Here is a 24,398-nt window from a genome sequence, read left to right as displayed (position 1 = left end):
CCCCCCATAGAGGGATGGGAGCCCAGAACCAAAATAGACTCTTTCAGAACCGTGGTCCCACCCCGCACAGCAGAAGCCACCTCCGAGGCAGACGTCAAGGTTGAGCTTAGTTATGTTGAGCCCCCGAGGGGCATGGAGGGCTCTGAAAGAATCAAAGTCAAACCCTGCCCCTTGGAACTGGCAATGAAGCCCTAACTTCGGGAGGTCTCTGGTTCCAGCAAACCAGAAGAGTTCAAGGCCATAATCGGTGCCAGAGAGGGAACTCTTACTGGCACCAAAACAGTTGAAGCTGGGAAGGTCAGTACCAGGGGCTCTGAAGATTCGGCTGGAGTCGTCAGAGGAATCTGAATGGGGGTCGAAGAAAGTAAGGCTCCAGAACCAACTTGGCTAGGAACTGAAGATAAAGTCAATCCCTTTGCCATCAGGAGCTGGTCCACCAGTCTCATAATGTCTGACTCAGACAGGCTCTTAGTGGACTGAATAGAGGAGGCTGATGGGGATTTTGGCGGTCTTGGTTCCAAAAAATGACTTGGTGGACAGTCGGCAAGTGGGTCCACTGATGGAAAATATCAAGTTCTTAGTGCAGAAATTAGATGAGGCTGCTTCGGTACCGAGGGTTCAGCTAGTGCCAAAGCTTCAGGTGTCTGCACCAAAGTTTGTGTCGAAGCAAAATTGTCTTTACCTATCAGTGTTGAAAATATAGTCAGCACCGTAGGAGATCTGGTCAATTTAGCAGGCTGATCTGAGGAAATTGTCTGAACCGAATGTGGTCATTTTTTTTGTTTTAGATGAGCCCAAAGAAGAAGATGAAGAGCTGGCTTCAGTCTTGGGACCAGAGGTCGCCTATGCAAAATCACTTTAAGGAGTCCTTTCAAAATAAGTTTGTTCCTGTGCTCTGTCAGGGTTCTAGTGGAGAAACCATGGCAAATAGAGCAATCTTCCTGAAGATGGACAGCAAACACACACATACATAAAGAGACTTTTTTTTAAAGGAAGAAAAGAGGATTACCAGCAATGATAATATAAACTACCCAGAGGTAAAAAACAGGACAGTACTAACAATGGTATGTTAGAATACCTAACGGTAGAAAGGAAAAGGGGACCCACTCATGCACACACTAAATTTAAGAAAGTAGTGGGTAGATATACAGAAAAATAGGTAATAGAGAGAAATATAAAGATTTGAAGACAAAAATTAATTAATTTACAATAAAATAACAGCCTAGGCTGAACGCATCTGGTACCACAAAGCGGCAAACGAGATCTGAGGTAATTTGGATGAGGAGCATTTTGGGTAGAGCCTAGCTTGAGAGTATTGAAAGGAGCGAGCTGGAATAATGGTCGAGTCAGTTCTGAGGCTCGGAACCAAGCCCACAGTCAAGGATTATGTGAAGACTGACAACATCAGATGATCTATTCAAGGTGTTCCCAACAGATCAATTCCTGGAAGACTCCTTCATCAATTTATATTTGTGAGGAGTTGTCCTGGTCCTGCTTAGATTATCTGCCAATACATTTTGCTCTGACAGAATGTAACATGCTTGGAGGATTAAATTATTCTGAAGAGCTAACTTTGAAGCCATCATACATGGCCTGCTCAGAGGGAAAGACCTGGTTCACCCTATCTGTTTATGTTCTATATCACTGTGCTTTTGCCTCTAATCACGTGTAGAGGTGCAGGGGACCACAGATGATTAAGAGATTCAAATGACTTAGATCACAGATAACATATCTTTGCTTTGGTCTGTCTGAAGAGTTCCACATGCCTTGTACACTTACCTCCATAGAAATTGTTCCCCATGCAAAATCTAGCATGTCTGTAGTTACAGGTTGACTGGTTGACTTGGGAGAGCAAGAGAAAGGAGAAAACTGACTTTTGATACATTTGCCTTCTCCACCTGTGTAGTTCCTTTCCGACAAAGCCGAAAACTGGAATCTTAAATTCTGAAGTATGAGAATGTTTGATTCATGTATTTTTTTAAACACTGACTTTTTCTCATCTGTAATTGAGTGAGAGGAATCATAAGAATCATATAAGTCCCATTTCTCCTGAGTTATGAATGCCTTCTGCATGTAGAAATCTAGAAGGCATTCCTATAAATATTATCCTGTTGGAAGGAGGGAAGTAAAAATTTTGTCTGTTGATCTGAAAGCCCAAAGTGAGAAGGAGATTTGAAATATATAAAAGAGACTCCTGACACTTGGAAAAAGATTCTGCAAAGATAAGCAAGACATTCAAATATGGACAAATGTGAAAGCTTTACTGTACACAGTGAGCAATCACAGGAGCTATCCCTTTGTAATGACCCTTGAAGCTGTGGATAATACAAAGCCTGATGTAGAGTCTGGTAATGTAACCCAGACAGAAAAACTGAGAAAACTTCTGAACTCTCTAGCGATGGGAATATGAAAATAAGCATATTTTATGTCTAATTTTACCAAAAAGTTAAGATGAGGAATGAAAGGTAAAACACCCTGGAAAGTTAACATCTTGAATTTTGATACTTTCACAAATATGTTGAGAAAGGAGAGATTCAGAACAAGTCTCCAACAGGAATCCTTTTTGGTACCAGAAAAACCACTATCTAAAATCTTTTCCCCAAGTGATGGTTGGGCACTGGCTGAATGATCCCTATGGCAAGCATGTACTTCTATACTAAGCTTAGACTGTTTATTTGAAGTTTTAACACAATTAACATGGTTCTGAAAGGAAATTTTCCTTCCCCATACAATAATGCCAAATGGAATAGTAGCTCTTGGATGTGTACTTTTGGTGCCATAGGAGCAGAAAAAAATCTGGTTCTGCTTTATCCATAATATAGAGTAAAACATATTGAGGATAAGGGACTTCAGCTTAAAAAATATTGCTGTGGAAAAATAGTAAACAACAAGATGTCAAGCTCTATTCCAACTTGCTAAGATAGGTTATGGGAAAGAACCAAAAAAAAAAATGAACTGGGTTTCATTTATTGCATTTTGCTGGTGACATCACCAGGGAACATTTTTGACTGAACAAATCCATGTGAGACCACTAAGAAGAATTGTAGCCACCAAGCTACTACTATTGGCAAGATGTTCAAAATAAGAAGTTATGTACCTACCATAAAGTTCCATGTTAGTTGTCTTCTTCTCGCCTTCTTTCTTGCTGGTTGGGTTTGGAGCCGATCCTCGGCTTCGACTCGGCCATCTTAAAAAGCTCGAGAGCTGCTTACTGGCTCGAGGCCCCCTCCTATATCCCATGATGCCTGGCGCTAGATACCCAGATCTCGTTTGGTAACCTAACTACAATCATAATAATAATAATCATGATAATACAGTAACTGTAGCAGGATACAGGAAACTACTGGAGAGACTGACAGTCAGAAGTAACAGCCAGAAAAGACTCAGCCAGTGATAGGATAGGGGGATGGAGGATGGGATGCAAGAAAGAAGGCGAGAAGAAGACAACTAACATGGAACGTTATGGTAGGTACATAACTTCTTAATGTTAAGTTGTCTATCTCGCCTTCATTCTTGCTGGTTGGGACAGCGTCCCTAGCACCTCAATCCTGGGTGGCTCATCAGAACAGACTCTTCAGAACAGTGGAACCAAAATCAGTTCTGCTTCTGGAAGCCACATCCAGCTTATAATGTGAAATGAAGGTATGTGGATTAGCCCAGGTAGCTGCCACACAAATAGTTTCCATTGGCAATCTAGCCTGAAAAGCCACAGAAGTTGCTAAAGCTCTGGTGGAGTGACCTTTGGGTTTAGCAGGAAGGTCTTTATTTCTCAACTGATATATAAAGGTAATAGTAGAAGACAACCACCTAGACAAGGTGTCTTTTGACACCGGTATGCCTTGTTTTCCTTCAGCGTAAGACAGGAACAACTGGTCTGATTTTCTGAATTGCTTGGTCCTATGCTAGTAAAAGCGTAATTGTCTATGGACGTCCAACTGATGTAATTTGTATTATGCCTCGTTGGAATAATTCGGAAAGAACACGGGCAGTTCAATGGACTGATTCAAATTACAATCATAAGTAACCTTTGGGAGAAAGGAAGGATTAGCCCGAAGAGAAACTCTGTCATTGTGAAAAACTAGGTAAGGAGGACGAACACAAAGAGCCTGAAGTTCAGAAACTCTTCTGGCCAACGTAACTGCAACCAAAAGAAGGGTTTTCCAAGAAAGAAACTTCAAGGAACAAAAAGCTGCCGGTTCAAAGGGGGGCAGTATCAGGGAAGCTAAAATCAAATTCAGATCCCACAGAGGCGGGGGATCTCTTACTGGGGGCCTGAGTAGAGTGGTCCCCTTCAGAAAGGCTTTACAAAGCTTATGGGACATGATGCTTGAATCAGATAGGCCCATATGAAAGTTTGAAATTGCAGCTAGCTAAACTCTAATCGTGGCAGAAGAGGATCCAGTTTAAAAAAGTTCTGTTAGAAAATCTAAAATATGGTGCACAGGGGCTGAAAAGGGATCTATATTCCTGTTCTCTGCCCATAAGGAAAAATGTTTCCACTTACTAGCATAAGTCTTTCTAGTGGTTGACTTATGCGAGGATAAGATGATTTCACGCACCGAATGGGAGATGTTGGGAAGCCTGGCTAAAGTCAGAAGTGGAGAAACCAAGCAGTGAGCTGGAGGGATTGAAGAGATTGGTGCAGCCCGCCCGATTGATGGATCAGGAGATCTGGAATTGAGTCCAGGGCTGCTCTAGAAGGTGATGATGCAGGAAGGGGAACCAAATTTGTCGAGGCCAGTAAGGGGCAATGAGGATCATCTTGCATCCCAGTGTGGTAGCTTTCTGAATTGGTTTGGGAATCAGGGGGAATGGAGGGAATGCATAAAGAAGTCCCTGGGGCCATTTGTGAACTAGAGCGTCTCTGGGGAGGTGTCCAGGAAGAGGTAGGAGAGAGAAAAAATTGTCACACTTGCTGTTGAAGGGGGTGGCAAAAAGGTCGCAGCAAGGCTGACCCCATTTGCGGAAGATTCTGTCCACCACAGTCTGATTTAGAGACCACTCATGAGGCATGAGAATTGCTCTGCTCAGCCTGTCTGCTATAACGTTGGACTTCCCAGGGATGTGCTCTGCTATCAGAAACCGTTGGGAAGAGATCGCCCACTGCCAAAGTCTGAGTGCTTCTCGACATAAGGGGTATGACTTGGTTCCGCCCTGCTTGTTGATGTACCATACCACTGACATATTGTCTGTTTGAATTGCAATGGTCCCGGTGGGAAGAGAGTTCTGAAGAGCTTGCAACGCTAAAGGCACGGCTCTCATCTCCAAGACATTGATATGCAGATGGTACTCATGAGGCTGCCAGGTGCCTTGGACTGTTCTGCCCTGATAATGCCCCCCCCACCCGATCAGGGAGGCGTCCGTGGTCACCATAGCTACTGGGGGAGGAAGAACGAATGGTCTGCCCTGGTGTAATGAAGGGGAAACCATCCACCAAACAAGTTGGTTTTTGCATGACTCTGTGATCATTATCCTGTGAGACATCGGGAGTTGCTGGAAAAACCATTGTGTGAACAGCATCCACTGAAGAATCCTCATATGAAAGCGTGCAAGGGGGACTAGTATTATAGCTGCTGCCATGAGACCCAATGTTTTTAGGACAAATCTGGCCTGAATCTTTTTGCATCCTAATAAGACCTGCACATGTCATCGAATGGCTAACACTCTGTCTACTGGTAGAGTCGCTGACATGTCCTTTGTGTTTAAGTTTGCGCCTATAAAGGTGATAGATTGAAAAGGCGACAATGCCGACTTTTCGAAATTTATTGTGATGCCTAGAGTGGAGCACGTTTGGATGGTGTAGTCTCTGGCTAGCAGCAGGTGATGCCTGGTGGTTGCAGTAAGGAGCCAGTCGTCTAGATATGGAAACACCTGCAATCCTTGCTGTCTCAAGTGAGCGGTGACTACTGCCAAACATTTGGTGAACACCCTGGGGGCTGTGGTGAGACCAAAGGGCAGCGCTCTGAACTGATAATGACTGGCTCCCAGCCGGAAGCGGAGGAATCTTCTGGAGCGTCTGTGCATTTTGATATGGTAGTACACATCCTGAAGATCTATGGAGCACATCCAATTGTCCTGACCCAGAAAGGGTAAAATGGACTGTAGTGTGACCATCTGGAACTTCGTTCTTTGAACAGACCTGTTTAGTCTGCTGAGATCCAGAATGGGTCTCCAATCCCCTGTCTTTTTTGGTACCAAAAGAACCTTGAGTAAATTCCGGATCCTTGTTGGTCTGCTGGGACTGACTGGATGGCTCTTTTTCTTAGCAGTTTTAAAATTTCTTGAACTGCTTGATCCCTTAGATTGGGTGGTACATCTGGAAGGGATTTGTTGGAAATGTAGGGAGTGAGAAAGAAGGGGATTTTGTAGCCTTCGGATATGATAGAAAGTACCCAATTTGTCTTTTGTTATACTTTGCCAGGCTTCTGGGTACAGTGATAATCTTCCCCCGACGGCCTCCGAAGGTGGACAGCCGGGCAGCACTTCAGGGATGCTGGAAGGGCTTGTCAGAGAAGGATTCTCTTTGGCCCTGATTTTGCGGACCCCCCCTGCCCCTAGGGCAGTGTCTATTGTTGTTCCCTCCTCTGCCCCTGGAGGGGAACTCTCCACGAGTGTCAGGCACGGCTCCCTGGGATTTCTGGAACCACATCTTCCCACTCTTCTGACCCTTGGGATACGGTCTTGAAGGAGTGGAAAAACGGACTCCAACGGCAGAGAGAGTCTTGCCTTCCTGCTCACACCTGGTAAGGGTACCCTTCACCTGTGGTCCAAAGAGAGCAGAACCATCAAAGGGGGTGTTGGTGAAAGACGCCTTAAAGGGTTCCGCAAAGTTGCATAACCGCATCCAAGCGTGTCTCCTCAAAGCCACACCTGTGCCTGCGGCCCTACTCTCTCCATCGGCTGCATAAGAGATGAGCCACATGGAGGAGTTTACTACAGAATTTAGAGTCACCAGCAGGGAGGCAATCTTAGCCTGAGCCCCCGCAGCTGATGGATCTTGAAGGGTATCTCCTAAGTCTTTAATGAGATCCCTTTGAAGGTGGGTAAAATGGCACAAATAGTTCAGAGACCTCATGGAAAAGGTCGCTGAGGAAAACATCCACTTCCCATATCTGTCCATCATCCTAGATTCCTTATTAGGGGGATGGACAGACGAAGAAGTTTCAGCCAACTCCTTTTTAGTGGCCGCTGCTACCACCATGGCATCAATGGGAACACCCTTGGTCAGAAATTGCTTGTCCTGAGAGGCGGTGATGAATTTTGTGGGCCTACGGGGAGCTGGTTCCATTGTGTCTAGAGCTGACCATGCCTTCCGAGCCACCACCGACATCAGTGGATCGAAAGGCGGAGACATCCAGGAGGTGGAGGGTCGGGAACCAAACGCGTCCAGGAATACTGACTCATCCTCAGAAGGGTTAAGGGTAGTCCAGTTCCCCCTCTGCCTAAGGATTTCAAGGATGTCTGAGAAGGAGACGTCCTCAGAGGGGGATCTCGGGGACCCTTCTGACTCCTCCAAATCGGTATCTGAAGTGACAGACTCAGGGGAGTCAACATGCTTCCTCTTGCATTTCTTCTTTCGAGGGGGCTCCTCTGAATGAACAGGGGAGGCCTCGGAAGAGGAAGATACACCCAATGGGGTGCCCTGCAGCACTTGTTCCCCATGCTTGGGGTCTGGAGAAGGGGCAGAGGCAGGAGCAGGCACCATGGGGGGAGGAGCCGATGAGGCCGACCGTGAGGCTGACTCAGATGCCAGCACACTCCTCATGACCTCAAAGGCGCCCCTTCCCAATGCCATAGAAGGCTCCAGTTCCGAAGAGACCGGAATCCCTCCTGGCACCAAGAGGGATGGCTCCGAAGCCGATGTAGGAGCCGAACTCATCTGCGCCGAAGCTCCGAAAGGGAGAACGGGGTCGGACAAGGGTCCGATGCCACTCGCCCCCTCGGAGCCGACGAGGGAGTCCCGGCGGCCAGATCCTTCCAAGGACGGCACCATGGAAGAGATCGGAGCTGACGATGGCACCGAAAGGGGAGGTATCGGTGCCGATGGACCCACAGTTCCAGCCACAGCATGCTCCGGCTCCGAACTCAAGGGATGAGTCGAAGGAGGAACTATTGAAGAAACAGACAGAGCCGAACCCTGGTGAGGGGGGCTGGATAGCATTTTTGCCAGGGCCTGCGACTTTAAAAGCCTGCTCACCACTCTCTCCAAATCATGGTCAGATAGCCTAGATGACCGACAAGAGTGGGATCGATGACTCAGCACCCTGGAACCGAGTGTATCGACTCCAATGATGGTGACCTGGAGCGTTTCCGACTCCCTGACGGTTCTGACGGAAGAGTCGGAGCAGACTGAGAGATAGGTACTTCGGCTCCAGTCGGAGCCGAAGTTGACATAGAGATAGGTACTTCGGTTCCAGCCGGAACCGAAGTTGAAGCAGAAGCCATACCCGGAGACGGCTCCGAGCTGGGAGCCGACGGCTTCGATGGCCTAGAAGGTTTCACTGACTGAGTCTTGGCCGGTGATCCTTCAGGTTTAAGCAAACCCCTCAGGATAAGCTTATTCCTACACTCCTGCAGGACTCTTGGACTAAAGGCGTGACACACCGAGCAAGAGTCCTGCAGGTGTAGGGAGCCCAAGCAGTAGACACAAGAAGTGTGACCATCTGTCAAAGACATTTTCTGACAGCATGAGTCATACTTCTTGAATCCAGACACTTTTGTGTCTTTAGACATTCCTATAAAGGAAAATCAAATACAAATAACAAGTAGAGTGGAGAGTAGGTAACTGAAAAAAATACACACAATTCACACAAGTTACCACACCCTAACAGCACACACACACACACACACACTATAATAAGATAAGACCTACAAGCTACCACAATTTACTAAAAGGAAAACTTTTGTCTACCTTAAAAATAAAACAATGATAAGCCTCTAACTAAATCGGCTTACTTTGAAAGGTAAACGGGGGTGGGGGAGGGAAAGGAAAAACTCTCTAAGGAGAAAACAAGTTTTGAAGGGGGGGTAAACACTAACAAACTGCTATAGAATCTACTCTGAGCTATAACAATAAAAGTATACCTAACAAAGTACAAAAAAGGCTTAAATGTAAGAACAAAGTGAAAATTACGACCTGAGCCAGTAAACGCAACCTCGTAGCAGAAGCGGCAAACGAGATCTGGGTATCTAGCGCCAGGCATCATGGGATATAGGAGGGGGCCTCGAGCCAGTAAGCAGCTCTCGAGCTTTTGAAGATGGCCGAGTCGGAGCCGAGGATCAGCTCCAAACCCAACCAGCAAGAATGAAGGCGAGATAGACAACTTAACATCAATAATTCACATCTGTTGGCCAATAATGCCTCAGTCATTTTCACTTCAGAACCAGCAACCACTTCTAAGCATCAGTTCTTTTATATTATCCAAAGACATACATCTGTTGCTGTAAGAATTTCAGTCTATAGTAAGAATATAAGAGCAGTGGCTGTGAAACAGCACAGCAGTGCTTTAATCTGACTTTCATCATTAGCTAACTTTATTTCACCTGTTTTCTCCAGGTATCATCAAATAAAGAAACAGTGCTGTTGCAGCAGCATGCTGAATTTATACCTGATCTGCATTTACTGTTACATAGGAACAGAAATTAAAGGCAATGCTATTAATGAAGAAACTGTGAAAAAGCTCACAAACATTAAGTTACAGTCCAGACCACACCACAGGTGATTGAGTCTGATTAGTTAAACAGATCTCTGAAGAGTCGACTAGGGGGCTAGGGAGTAGCAGTATTTTTGCCAAATAGTATATCCTAGGAGGAAAGAGAAAGGATTCACAGCAAAGGATTAACAGTCGCTAATAGAGCCCAATGACTCCAGTGCTGTGTGCATAATTAATGTGCACTGTGAAGTAGAAGAGCAGTTGACAGGTTATTAAAAAAAAAATCCCTTCACAGCTTAAGACAGCACAGTATCAAAACACCTTTATCTCCTCTCCATACTCTTTCCTGACTGCTTGCAGTAAGGATTTCCCCGCTTAGAGAGCTTTGGTCTGAAGGGGTGTAAGTCAGATGGGTGTCAAGGAACGCACACTGGATGGCTGAGGAGAGGCTGCGGGACACAGTTATGAAAAAAAAAAAGTTGATGAACAACATGGGTGCAGATCTTCTCAATAATGTTGTTGCACCCCTGCACCTGGGAAGATGAAGGATGAGACCAACAGCTGAAGAGAACATTCAGTAGCTGGATAAACAACATGGCCAACCACTTACCTGCATTCCAATTATAGCATAGATAAAGAAAAGCATCGCTATCAGGAGGCAGACATATGGAAGGGCCTATGGGAGCAGTGAGAAAAAAAGGTATGAAAGAATTACTAGTAGAAAAGAATTAAAATACAGCCAAAGCAAACAATCAAACTGTCATTCAATGAAAAGCAAAAACAAGAAAAAAAAATCTGCCTCACCTTGAAAGACTGCACAAATGTCCACAAAAGAATCCTGATGGTTTCCCCTTGGCGAAGGAGCTTAATCAGTCGGGCAGCCCGAAACAGTCGTAGAAAACTTAAGTTGATAAAATTGTTCTACAAAATGAAGCCATAAGAAGCAGTCTAGCATTAGTTTCCAGAAGTAATGGAATTATTTTTCATAACTTTTTAAAACAAATATTCTTAAAATGGGTGCAGTATTCCCCTATTTGGGACCATGACAACTATAAACACCAGTGAGTATTCTACAGTTTATCATTTATGTAAAGGGTCTTATCATGTTAAAATACACCTCGTTTCTATTGGAGAGAAGGTACAGAATTTCGGTGCACAGGTGCAAACAAATTAATCCACTGCAACACCTATGGAATAGATCCCTGAAAGGTACATGCACTACACAAAAAAAAAAAAAAGGACAAAACATAAACATAAGACAGCATGTTACATGTGTTTCTAACATGAGAAGACTCCTTGTATAATGATTCAAAACACATTTTTATTTCTTTTGACAAATGACTCAGGACCACAAATAGGGGATCTTGCACCTCAAGCAGGGGGAAAAAAGCTAAACAAAAAATAAATAAACTGACAAGAGTCTGGAAGATAAAAGAATGAAAGAAAACAAAAACCCGTGTCTAACCATCATCCAATCGAGTAAATATTGAGTTTTATTTTTACCCCAAACAACCAAATGCACTGACCTTTGAGACAAGCAAGCTAAAGCATGGAGTCTGCTCAAACATGTAAAATGCACATGGAGAGATTACTAGAGTGAAAAAAAGAGAAAAAACAAGCAAAAAGAAAAAAGGGAAGGAGAAACATACATAGAGTGATGGAAAAGGAGGGAAGAGAAACAGCAAAAAAGGAACAAGGCAGAGGTTAGAAAGAGAATGAAAAAAAAAAAAACAGAAAAATTAACAAGTCCAGCAGCTGTGAACTTGACTATTTTACATGTATATGTTATGCTCCTATGTATGCACACATTGCAAGCTGTGAAGTTAGCATTAGATAATATAGCGCATTCAGGGTCATACACTGACAAGCAAATCCAGCACTTCACCTCAGTGACTCAATAATGTTTGCTATAGATGCAGTATAATTCCTGGGACTAGCTACTAAATTTTGAATGACAATATTTTTTTTACTATAAAACACACCAAGTGAGACTCCACTACACATTTTTATTTTCTACTTAACCCTCATAATGTTAACTCCTCCACACTCGCCTAATATTTAAAAATGCACTCACCCCCCAACATACACACTTAAGATGTAAACACTTCACTTTCAACTGTTAGTCTCTGGAGTCTGGGGAATATTTCTGTTTTTAACCACTTAGTATATATATGTATGCAGCAGACATGACATTTAACAACTGTAGCTATACTGAGTTCTGCTAGCCATGTTTCTGAAATATACTTTCAGAAATAAGTGTACTTTGAGTATGCCTGGCAACACTAATGTATTTTAGCTCTGGAGACGGGACTATGGATATTTCAGGTCAATGGTCATTAAACATTAATAATCTTGAAATGGTACTGAGGAGATGGGAGTGCAGATATTTCAGATATTTTTTCCACTGCTCATGCAATACTACGTTAATTTTTTTTTGCTTCCCCTAGCTTAGGTGAAAGCCATATAGCCAATTCATTTCTGCCTGGGAATCTTGACTGGTCCTTCATTCCCCAGCAAAAGCAGGGCTGGTAGGGAGTGTGCCTGCTTTCTGGTCCTTGTAGGTGGCCTACCTTCTCTCCTTAGGAGGAAACCCTTACCAGCTCCTCCAAGCTCCATGACTGCTGTCTCCTGAAGGGGTAGTGTGTCTTCACATGCCCAATTCTTTTTGGCTACCTAGTGCAAATGCACTACCGACAGTGTGGGCTCAGCGGGTTTGAACTCCACTAGGTGAACATCTATTGCTCCCACTAAGCATCCACTTTTTGGCGAGCCAGAGCCCCCTCCCTCTCCCCCAAGGATGGGCAAGACAGTAGAAGCCGCTTACAGCTATATACCCTGGCCAGTTCTTACAAACAGTTAAATCACTAATCAAACTCCAGTCACCTGCACTGTAGCCATGGATTTATCTTAATAAACTACAGAAATGGCTAATATTACCATAATGTTACAATGTTGTTTAGTTCATACACCAAGCTGCTTCATGCATTGTATATCCAACTGTTTCTCAAACACATTTAGTCTATGACACATGGCCTAGGTTACGCTGCATCTAGTTAAGAAAATAAAAATCTGGCAAAGCCTAAATGACAAAGCCAGAATCCTTACTAAAGTCTCCAAAGACAAGCTACAGAATTCTAACAACTGCTCTTGTCTGATTGTCCTCTGAATGTCACATAATACAATGAATAAAACCTTTAGAGCACTTGGTGTGCAGGAAACCCTGTCTACAGATACTAGACAGTGAATACAATTAAGCAAAGACAGCAAGTACAATCGTGTAAGTAGTTTACTGTAACAGTAAATGTTGAGATAGATCACTGTGGCAGTAGCATACAGCTATATGGGACATGTCCTGCTAAGGATCGGACTGACATTCAGTAAATTAAATTCTCTGGGCAACTTCAATGCACATCGATACATCAGAGGAAGCTTGATGGAGTACTAGTATAAAATCAGACATACAGGCACCAAAATTTACAGCTTTCTTGCCACTCTAAAAAAGAAAAAAAGAGGCTAAAAATATAAAAACAACCTGGCAAGGTTGCTAAATTTGATATTAATGTACTAGGAGAAAAGTGGAACAAGGGAAAGAGAACCTCACTCTGTCCACTGCAAATTCACAAAGGAAGAAAAAAAGAACAGAAACAAGAAAATGGGGAGGACAGAGGGTTGCCTATATGTCTGCAGCAGTGATCTATTCAAACATTTCCTGTTATGGTAAGCTACTTATACAACTGGACTATATTCATTATTAGATCATTGTTGCAGTATCATATAGCTATGTGGGACAACAGCCAAAGCCTGGATAGCCAGGGAGCAGCACTGAGGGTCAAAGCCCAGGAACCCTTGGAGAACTGACCTAGCAAATTCTGCCCTGGCCCTAGAGAAAGAGTCTATCTTGAAGTGCCTTGTGAAGATATGAACAAGTGACCAAGTGCCTGCCTGTAAAACAGCTTTAGAGTCCACCCCTTTTGAAAAAGCCTTATAAGTAGCCATAGCTCTGACAGAGTCAGGTTTAGTCATCTGCATTAGAGAGTTACCACGATAAAAGTAACAAAAAATAATGGAATGTGATCATCATTTAAGTATTGGCTGCTTTGACACTGGTTGTCCCATTTTCTTTCCTGCAAAAGAAATGAAGAGATGGTCTGAAACTCTAACATCTTTTGTTCTGTCAGTGTAGTATCTGAGCTGTCTGTGGACATTCAAAGTATGCAGGATTTTTTCTCTCCTATTTTTTGGCTTAGGAATGAACACAAGCAGATAGATGGATTGAGTCAAAGTAAATTCTGAGACATGTTTTGGCACAAAGGAATGATTCATTCTTAAAGGTACCCTGTCTCTATGACATGTGAGAAAGGGTTGGTTCACCATAAAAGTCTGCAACTCAGATACTTTCCTAGTCAATGTCATAGCAGTACATAAAACAGTTTTCTAAGCTAAACATTTCAAATCAGCCTGATGGACAGCCTTAACTGGAATTAAAGCGAGCTTTTTATAAACATAGTTAAGATCCCAGGGACGACCCACCTGTTTTCTTGGTGGAAAGATATGTAAAACCCCTTTCAGAAACTGTTTAATTTGGTAAAAGTAAGAAAGGAGTGAGGGATCTATATATAAGTAGAAATGGCTGAAAGGTGAATTTTTATAGAAGAATAAGAAAAGTCTGACTTGAGCTATTCACACAGTGGCAAACCAGTGGTGCTTGTGTTCTGTTTGGGTCCTGGTTCTTTATGTGGCACCAACTAGAAAATCTCATCCACATGGCAAAATAGGATTTTCTAGCAGCAGGTTTTCTAAATGCTAAAAGAGCTAGTTTTCAGTGTAATAAAGGTGCCTATTAGAGGAGTCAAAAGTATATCATCCAAAGAGTCAAATGAAAATTCTGGAGGTTGAAGTGGATCAGTGATCCCTTGTCCAGTGTCAGTACATCAATCCTATGGGGAAGATATATAGGAACATTTGCATCCATGGAAAAAAAAGGCATGTCTGTCTTCCAGGCCCTTCCGTAAGGTGTCCTGGAGCAGAAATTCTTCAGGTGGAGGCAAACAGATCTATTTGTGGGATTCCCCACAGATGAATTGACTCCTAGAAGACTCTGAGGTCTTACTTCCATTTGTGGGGGGTGTCCTGGATCTGCTTAGTGAGTCTGCCACAGTGTTCTGCTCTGATGGAATGCATGCAGCCTGAAAGTATAAAATTCCCTGGCTAACATAGGAAGAATATATAGTGGGTAGGACTTAGTTCCCCCTTGTTTGTTGATATACCGCATCACTGTAGTCATGTCTGTGGTTACCTGAAGTGGGGTCCTGGTGTCCACATATAATTTAAGGTATTTAGTACACTATCAGGGCCATTACTTCTTTGACATTTATGTGTTTTCTATTGACATGATGATCCCAAAGTCCATGTACTTTGATGTTCTTGGATACTGGCCTCCAGGTAAAGTCTGAAGCATCCATGGTTGCAGACTCATGTGGGGTTGGAGGAAATTGAAAGATATGGATACAGTAAGGTTTTGTCTGCACACCATAGTAGTTCTTTCCTTATGAAGTAGATCACTGGAAGAGGAAAGACAGAGGGTGCTGATACTAAATCCATACTGATTTGAGAAACTATTGTATCTTCCTCATGTATAGTCTAGCTAGAGAAATCATCCAGATAGTCTAAAGCATGTATCCCAAAATCCTGAGATACTCCCTTGTAGAAGTTATTGCTTGATGGGAAAAGTGCAGGAAATGGCTGTGATAAAAAGTTGTCTTTTCTGGAGCAAGACAAACCATAATTTGAGATGTCTAGCAGGTATCCTAGAAATGTGATTCTATGAGAAGGAATAAGGATTATCCGGACTGAGGGAAAACCAACACTTTGAAACAGATTTTTGACAAATTTCAGAGATTTTTGTCAGTTTTGAAAAAAGTATACAAAAATAAGCCAGTCAAAATACAGAAAAATTTAAATGCCTTGCAGTCTGTAAAAAGCAATTACTGGTACTAGACAGTTTGTGAATATCCTCAGAGCCATTAAACAACAAAAAGTAACAAAGAGAATTGAAAATGTGAACCAGAAACAATAAACCTTAAAAAGCATTTGATGTTTCTGTGAATGGATATGTGATGATAGGCATCTTTCATGTCTAGAGTAAAAAATATATATAAAGGGAAAACCAGGAGAAATACAGATTGGTTGGTGAGCATTTTGAATTTTGAAACTGTTATGTAAAGATTTAAGAAACAAGAGTTCCACTACAGGTCTCCAAATTCCTCCTTTTTGGGCACTAGGAAAATTCTTGAATAAAATCCTTTTCCTTTTTTTAGAGTCTCAGACATGTTTTATTACTCTTTTCAGATAATGGGTGAGAAATGATGGGACAGAAAAGATGGGTTTGATTTTCTGGGTGTGGAGGAATGCCTAGTTTAGGAAGAAAAGAGTTCCACTGCCACCTGTATCCGTTCTGGATAATTTCCAACACCCAGGAGTCTGTTGTGATCTGATTCCAGATGTGAACACAGAGAGAGAGTAAGACTATCTGCAAGATTCAGAGAGTGACCAGGGTGGAGAGGAGGATACTTTGGCATTTTTCTTTGACTGCCTTTGGCATTGGGCAGAGCACCCCTTTTTCTTATAACTGCCATGCAGTATAAAAACAGTGTTTTTTTTTATTACTGTTGTATACCATAGGGATGTTTAAAAGATTTTCTATAGAAGGGTCCAAGACTATAAGGGCAATTCCTATTATATTTAGGAATGGGAAACTAAAAATATCTATTTGACTCCTTGGATGAGTTTGCTCCCTCATCAAATCATTTCACAACGTCGGCTGAAAAAGTAAAAAACAGTATGTCGTTGACTAAAGGAGCTTTCCAAATTTGTGCCTTGATGGTATATTTTGAGATTTAAGCCATGCATCTCTGCATAACTGACCCAGCTGCAGATAAGAATGCATGTGTTAAAGAAGATATCATACTAAGCAGAGAGGATTTAATGTCTGACGATGGTAAATCTACAATTACCTTGCTCATGCCAGCAAAGGATGCAAGCTGATGCTTTGCCATTTGAGCCTGACAGTTGACAGTTCTAAAAGCAAAGGTATTAAAAGTATAAACTGTCTCAAAATAAAATAAAAATAAGCACCGAGGAGAACCACGGAGATGTAAACCAACACAGAGATGTTTATTAAGTCCCAGTATCATGCAATACCATTAAACGCTTAACTATCACCGTCTTTTTCGTTCACTAATAGAACTTCTATCAGATTTGTAGAACTTCATCAGATTTGTTACAACAGCCCCATCCCATCCTTCAATTTATATCATACATAATCAGTTATCCAATAAAAACTTACAATCAATTAACCTAATATAAAAGCCAGCAATTAAAATATAACCCATCTACTATGTAACTTGAAAAAAAAAAAAAATATATATATATATATTTATTTTTTTTTACTTTGTTAAAACCACGTTTATTTAAAAATATTTTTTGAAAATAAAAGCCTTTAAAACACATTTTTAATATAAAGCATATAAAATAGGAATCTATGTTCATATGAGATGGAAACAAAATCATTCTATAGTACTTTACTTCCATCTAGTGGTGCTACTATATTATTCCAATAGTTAAAAAAAATCAGAGTGTGCTCAAGCTAACCTTAATATTACTAGATACACTTATTACTATGCTTGTGGAAGGCAAATACCACACCAAGATTTCCATTCTTACTGCATCAGCTGTTTAGGCCCAGACCACGACGTTCCTCATTGTCAGTTTTGTGCTTTGTTCAATGCCAGAACTATACGTTGTCGGGCCCTTATCGTACCTAAAAACTTTTGCTCTCGATCTCTGTATTCCGAAATGGCTTCGGTAAGCCATCCGACTACCGATCTTCCAAAAAAAGTAAGAATAAAGACAGAGACAGACTGCACAGGTTCAAAACTGCCGATGATGCTTCCGTTAAGCTAGTTGCCAGTTCGCCGGTAGTCAGGCACTTTCGCAGCCCCTGATGCCCACTTCTATGAATTTGCAGGCTACTACTAAGACCCGTTCGGAGTCCGGTACGCCGCGAGACTCTGACTACAGAACCTGTGGATGTCTCTACTTTGTATGGGTCCGGAGCCACTGTGCAGGCACCGGCTTTTGAAGAAGTTCTTCTCACTACCGATATTCGACACAAACCGACAACTTCTTTCACGTCTTCAGTTCTTTCTTAAACTACTGAGTTTCTAAGGTCCAGGGTATGAACTACGTCTAAAAAAACGACTACCCAAGCTCAAGCACCTGCTTCCATGCCTCAGTCTCAAAATGGTAGAAGACCTTATCATGCTGATCAGGGGAAGCCAGCCTACCCATTCAAAAAGAAAAAGAGACTTGTCCCCAGCAGCTTTATCTGACCAAGGGTCCGACGACTCTTGAGGTGACTCTGAGGTTTCTGGTTATGGAGACATGCCTTTATCTGCTTATGAGGATTCAGATACAGAGGAATACATTCCTTCTGCTTCTCCTCCAAAGGATTTTTCTTTTGGTGAAACCCTACATACCTTGAGAGAGCATTTTCATTGGGAGTGCCAGGATTAAACTCAGTCCAAAAAGAGACTTGGAATTTTTAGATTTACCACAGCACAGACCCTTAGCTATTCCTCCTCTTCTGGATGTTGTGGATGATGTTTTCATGGAATCCAGTTTAACTCCTGATACTCTACCTCCTGCTCCTAGGAAACCTAACAGGCATTACAGAGTCCCTGACTCCCACACATTTATTTTCAAAAATCCTACTGCTGACCCAGAGAGCATCTCCTAAGAACCTAAAGGAATAAAACCAATCACAGCTAAGAATCCTACCCCTTGGGACAGGGATTCCCAAGCTTTAGACAGATGGGGTAAAAAAGTACACACCTCTGCAACTCTTGCCATTAGAGCATTAAATTGTCAGTTCCACATGCTGAAATACCAGCAACCTACTATGGAACTTATTAAGCAAAAATTATCTACCTTTCCAGACTGTGCAGAAAGTAAAGAATTATAGGAGCTTATGCATTCTGCAAGCCAAGTTACTAAGCATACCCTGCAATGTAGGTTTGATGCCCTAGAAGCATACTGCAGGGCAGCAGTCAGAGGTTATGTACTTAGAAGGCATGCTTGGCTTATGGAACCGACCTTGCCATACCATGTCAAATCAAAATTACTGGATGCACCACTGAACAAAGACAATCTGTTTGGCACCAAGGCAGAACAGGTTTTAAAAAAGATGGAAGAAAAAGCTAAATCTATGCACAGTTAAAGACTTTTTGCAAGTCCAGCCTCCGAGATTCAGTAGGCATTGGCCCTTAAAACACTGGTCCTTTCCAGCCCCCTCTAGGCTGGCTCAGACTTGACCTAGGGGAAGCAGACACACCCAGACAGCAGGCCCAGGGAATGCAGAGATCTAAGCAATGGAGTACCTCCACTTCTAAAACAGGGAGTGCTAAGCCACCTCCTTATGGTAAGAATTCACAATGACTTTTCAACTCCACCTCTTACCTCTGCCCACCTGCTTGGCCCCTAGGAGGAAAACTTGCCTCCCATGCAAAAAACTGGGTTTCCATCACCAACGATCAATGGGTCCTCAACATAGTGTGGCAGGGGTACAAATTTTATTTCCACACACTGCCAACCCTAAAAGGGTTCCCAGATCTTCCTCCAAACCAGTGGGCAGAGGCACAAAACCAAGTTCATTCCCTGCTCTCCATGAGGGCAATCCAGCCTGTTCCTGCAGACCAGATAGGCTACGGTTTCTATTCCAGACTTTTCCTGGTACCCAGAAAAGAGGGCACCTGGCACCCAGTCCTAGATCTATCCATTCTAAACACCTTCCTGGTGGTACCAAAATTCAAAATGCTCACCCTCCAGCAGCTTCTTCCTATGCTAGCCAAAGATGTCTGGTTAGTCTGCACATCCCAATCAGAGACTCTTGCAGGAAATATCTACGTTTCAGGGCAGCATCTATGCAGTATCAGTTCTCTGCACTTCCCTTTAGCTTATCCACTGCTCCCAGAGTTTTCACAAAATGCTTGGCTCCAGCCATTGCTTTTTGCAGACAAAGAAATATTCAAATATTCAAAGTACCTCTACTTGGATGACTGCCTGATTCAGGCAGACAGTCAGGAAAAGCTGTTGCAGCACCTGACATTTGTAAAAGATCAACTGACCTCACTGGGGTACACTAGAAACAAAAAAAAATCCAAACTAGTCCCCAGTCAGAAAACTGTATCCCTGGGAGCAAGCCTGGACACAGCATCCCAGATGGCATTCCTTTCTTCAGAAAATCAAGCCTATCTGACAGTCTACTTCTCTCAACTGGCCACCAGAACCCAGTTATCCGCAAGGAAAATCCTGCAAGCTCTAGGGTTCATGGCCTCCTGTATTCTACTATTTCCATATGCCAGACTGCATATGAAGAAACTTCAATGGTACTTAAAAAGCCTTTGGTGTCAACATTTATAGGACCTGGAAACTATTATACCTATGATACCTTGTCTAAGGAAAATTTTCTTTGCTGGGCAGCAGCATGCAACCACAACAAGGGATTTCCCTTTTCACAACCCTACACCACCCAGACACTAACCACAGATGCACCAGACTATGCCTGGGGTGCATACCTGGACAGCAGGTGCATTCAGGGCCACTGGAGCCCAAATCAAATTCATCTGCACATCAACCAAAAAGAGATGCTAGCTGTTCAGCATGCTCTGACAGCTTTCAGACCCCTACTCTCTCCTGGGCCTCTACTAATCAAAACAGACAACACCACAGTGATGTGGTACATCAACAAGCAGGGAGGAACCCACTCTTACCCATTATGCAGGCTAGCCATGACCCTTTGGCACACGGCTTCAGCCATGTAGATTCACCTGTTAGCACAATTCCTGCCAGGCAACCAAAACTCTCTGGCAGACAACTTAAGCAGAAATCTCCTAGACCCACATGAGTAGCAATTAAACCCCAACACCTTCAGCCTTGTAACCCAGAATTGGGGTACCATGAAGTTGGACCTATTTGCCTCCCACAACAACCACCACCTCAGCAAATTCTGCACCAGGGAACCTCACAGCAAGGCCTGGAAAGTGGATGCCCTTTCCTTCCAATGGGTAAACCTCTCGATCTATGCATTTCCCCCTCTACCTCTTCTTGCAAGGGTGTTACTCAAAATAAGAAAGGAAAGACCAAGGGCAGTCCTGATTGCCCCAGACTGGCCACGCCAACACTGGTACCCACTACTGCGCAGTCTGTCACCGTTGCCTCCATGGTACCTCCCTCAGATTCCAACTCTCCTGACCCAGCAGGAGTGAGAGTTCTTGCATCCACAATTGCAGACCCTGAAACTAGCAGCCTGGCTTATTCCTTGACCTCTCCCCCAGTGGCCAGCTTAAGCAAGCAAGTCCTGAACGTTATACATGAAGCCAGATGACCCAGCACTAGAAAATCCTATGCTGACAAGTGGAAGAGGTATTGCTCCTGAATCGAGGATAAAGGAGCTGAACCAGCACAGCCCTCCTTACCTCTCATCCTGGATTACCTAGCAGACCTGCTTCACAGGGGCCTATCCTTCTCTTCTATTAAAATCCATGCCTCTGCCATCTCTGCTCATTACAGCACAGAGCCACCTTTCTTTTCACACCCCCTCATCAAGAAGTTCCTTAGAGGGGTTAACAACTTAAGGCCACCCAGAAGAGCCCTACCCCTGCTTGGGACCTTAACTTTGTGTTGGAAAAGCTCACCCCACTCCCTGCCCTTTGAGCCTGCAACTTCAGCAGAGTTAAAATTCCTCTCTTGGAAAACAGCCTTGCTTCTGGCCATCAGTTCAGCTAGAAGAGTGTATGAGCTACAAGCACTGATGGCTGTGGAACCCTAAAGTGGTGTCCAATGTGGCTCTCAACAAATATATTAATTTGCTCACCTTTTTCCCTAAACCTCAAAATAAGTGGGAAAGGATCCTGCACTCTTTAGATGTGCACAGACAGCTCAGATTCTACCTGGATAGGACTAAGCCCTTTAGGAAATCTGACCAGTTACTAGTCAACTTTGCAGCAGGGGCAGAGAGCAAGGCCATATCAAAACAAATAATTTCCAGATGGAGAGCACACTGTATCCATTTCTGTTACAAACACCATGGGAAACCACCCCCACAGGGGGTCAGAACACATTCCACTAGGGCAACTTCCACCTCTGCAGCTTTTTTCAGAGGGGTCCCTACCAGGGACATCCTGGAGAGTGCAACATGGAATTCTGTTCATAACTTCACCAAGCATTACCACCTGCCTATCTTTTCCAAATCCAGGGCAGGCTTTGCAACCGCAGTCCTGCAGGGCATACAAGCCAGCCCCAACTCTTCTTGACTGCCTCCACCCATTTCTTCAGCTTTGGGAATCACCCCAAGTGTGATGACTGCAACAGTGAAACATGAAGAACATAGTACAGTTGTGTACACTTACCATAAATGCAGATGTTTGAGTGTATTCACTGTTGCAGTCCTGGTTTCCCTCCCTCCATCTCCCCTGTCTCTCTCTCTCTCTCCCTCACTCCTTACAGTGTTATTTGGTATTTACTTTCTACTGGTGGTGTTATTCCACCATAACCTAGCTCCCTATTTGGGGGCTCCTGACATTTGGGGCAAAGAAAAACGGATGTAATGGCGTTGGCTGCCTGTTTTTACACCACTGATGACCTGACATCAGTCCTGGAGTGACAGCAACTGACGCAGAAATACTAAGCCTCTGGTATTTGGGCCAACTGAGGGCTACCCCTGGCAGGATAACCCAAGTGTGATGACTGCAACAGTGAATACACCTGAGCATCTACATTTATAGTAGGTGCACACAACTGTACTTTTTCTGCTCCCTTGGGCAAGGAATTCCTTTATTTGTGATTGTTGGTATGTTTTGGAAGGTTTAAACTATCTTGCCAAATTTGTCAAAACCACCTCCACCCTTATCAGAAGACACAAAGTTACTAGCAGTAAGATGTTTGGAAGTGGCATCCTTGGCCAAGGAAATCACCGATGGATCCACCACATGATTATGAAAAATAAACTTTTCAGCCTGTGGCACTTTATAAGAATGTTAAGCTTCTTGGGTGCAGAGTGCTGACTGTCAGGTGAAGAACATCTTGCATTAAAGGCATCCTCAAAAGCACCTATTACAGGAGGGATGGACAAAGGCTTATATGTGTTTATCTACAAAAGACTGCATTTCCTTTCTGGGTCCCAGAAATCTCTCCTTTTTCATTGGAAAAGGTCCTTCATTCTACCAAAATTGTTTGAAAATGAAATTTCCTCTACTGGGGTATCTGAAGAAATATTTTCTGCAGCCTCTGACAATAAAATGTTAGGGGTAGCCACCTAGGAACACAGTCCATACCAATCTCTTTAATGTCCTATTGAAGGTCAGTACCAAAAGGAGATGGAAACCTCATTCTTTTTAAATGGGACGAAGCAGCTACTGCAGATTTCAGTGATTGAAAGCCCTTACAAAGACCTTTAGGAAGGGAATACCATTCCTCTTCAGACTGTCTAAAAGATGGAGGGAAAGAAGGACAGATATTTTGTTTTTCTGACTTCTCTTATTAAGACTATGAACTGCATCAAATGCATGGACTTCAGTACAAGAGCCTGGTACCTCTTCACCCACCAGCATTTGAAAGATGCCATCAAACCTGCTGGATATCACAATTCATGGTTCTCCCTTCTCAGTTATAGGCATATGTCCAGCACTAGAAAATGTACTAGACTCCTGTCTCTTGGTGGCAGACCTAGGAGTAGCATCAGAGGGGTCAGAAGACAGAGATGGATGGTTTAAGGTCTAAAAAGGGCCCCAGAGGAGTCATCCATTATGAGCTGAGGGAGAAAGACTGAAGGAAAACCAATTTGGACACCTCTACAACCATCTTCCTTTTCTTCGAAACCAGATGGTGGACATTTGGGGTACAGGCATTGGAGTCCACAAGCAGTTTTATTATGCCTTAAGCTGCTGGTTCTCAAGGTAAATGCTAAGGAAGCTGGTTTTTGGTGTAAAAGATAAACAAATATAACACAATCTAACATCATTTGACTCCACTAAACAAAATAAACAAGCTATATATAAATCTTTATAAGGAATGTGTCAAACACTCATGTTTCTTTTCCCCTAGACATAAGCAAGAGTAAATCACTACTTTCTCAAAAAAAAAAATATAGAAGAAAAGTCCCCTAACAGGTACTTATCTGTCCAAAAGATAGAATAATGTGACTGTCGAACCACTGAAGATGCAGGTCAAGACCAAGTCTGACTGAAATCTTCCACAGCAAGAAAGTTGAAAGTTTTGTCACCCATACATCTAATTTGATATCAGCAAACCTTCAAACTTCCTTGGATGTATGGTGCAAGTGGAAGGCACCTAAAACATTTCATATAGTGGCTGTAAAAACAGTCCTTGAAAGGATATGTCCCATTATAGCTATATGCTATTACAGCAGTGGTCTAATGATGAATATCTTGTTTTACACTACAGATGTACTTCTTTGTATGACTTCTGCTCCCTCGCTCTCTACTTTCTCCACCTATATAATCATACCTACACACACACACACTTATGTATATGGGTGTTGGGCAGCTAGACAAATGACTAGCTACATCGACACCCTGAATACTGATGTTAAAATATTGACACAACAAACACTGACACATTCTGCACATGCTCCAAGGACTATCCCGGAGTGGAGTAAACCAAATACAA

General features: G+C 43.0%; 1 protein-coding gene across 1 annotated transcript in view; it reads right to left on the bottom strand.

Moving 5' to 3' along the window:
• CACNA1A (calcium voltage-gated channel subunit alpha1 A) overlaps positions 1 to 24,398 on the bottom strand; it is a 3,713,953-nt gene that overhangs the window by 321,403 nt on the left and 3,368,152 nt on the right. Inside the window, exons 30-31 of the mRNA XM_044082385.1 lie at positions 10,458 to 10,574; positions 10,264 to 10,329 (exon numbers count right to left, since the gene is read on the bottom strand). Of these exons, the coding sequence (XP_043938320.1) occupies positions 10,264 to 10,329; positions 10,458 to 10,574 (183 nt within the window). The remainder of the gene's footprint in view (positions 1 to 10,263; positions 10,330 to 10,457; positions 10,575 to 24,398) is intronic.

This window comes from Protopterus annectens, chromosome 9.part0, assembly GCF_019279795.1.
Source record: "Protopterus annectens isolate FY-2018-M chromosome 9.part0, PAN1.0, whole genome shotgun sequence".
NCBI lineage: Eukaryota > Metazoa > Chordata > Ceratodontiformes > Protopteridae > Protopterus > Protopterus annectens.
The sequence above is the reverse complement of the archived record's forward strand: the minus strand, read 5'-3'. Positions and strand labels throughout refer to the sequence as shown.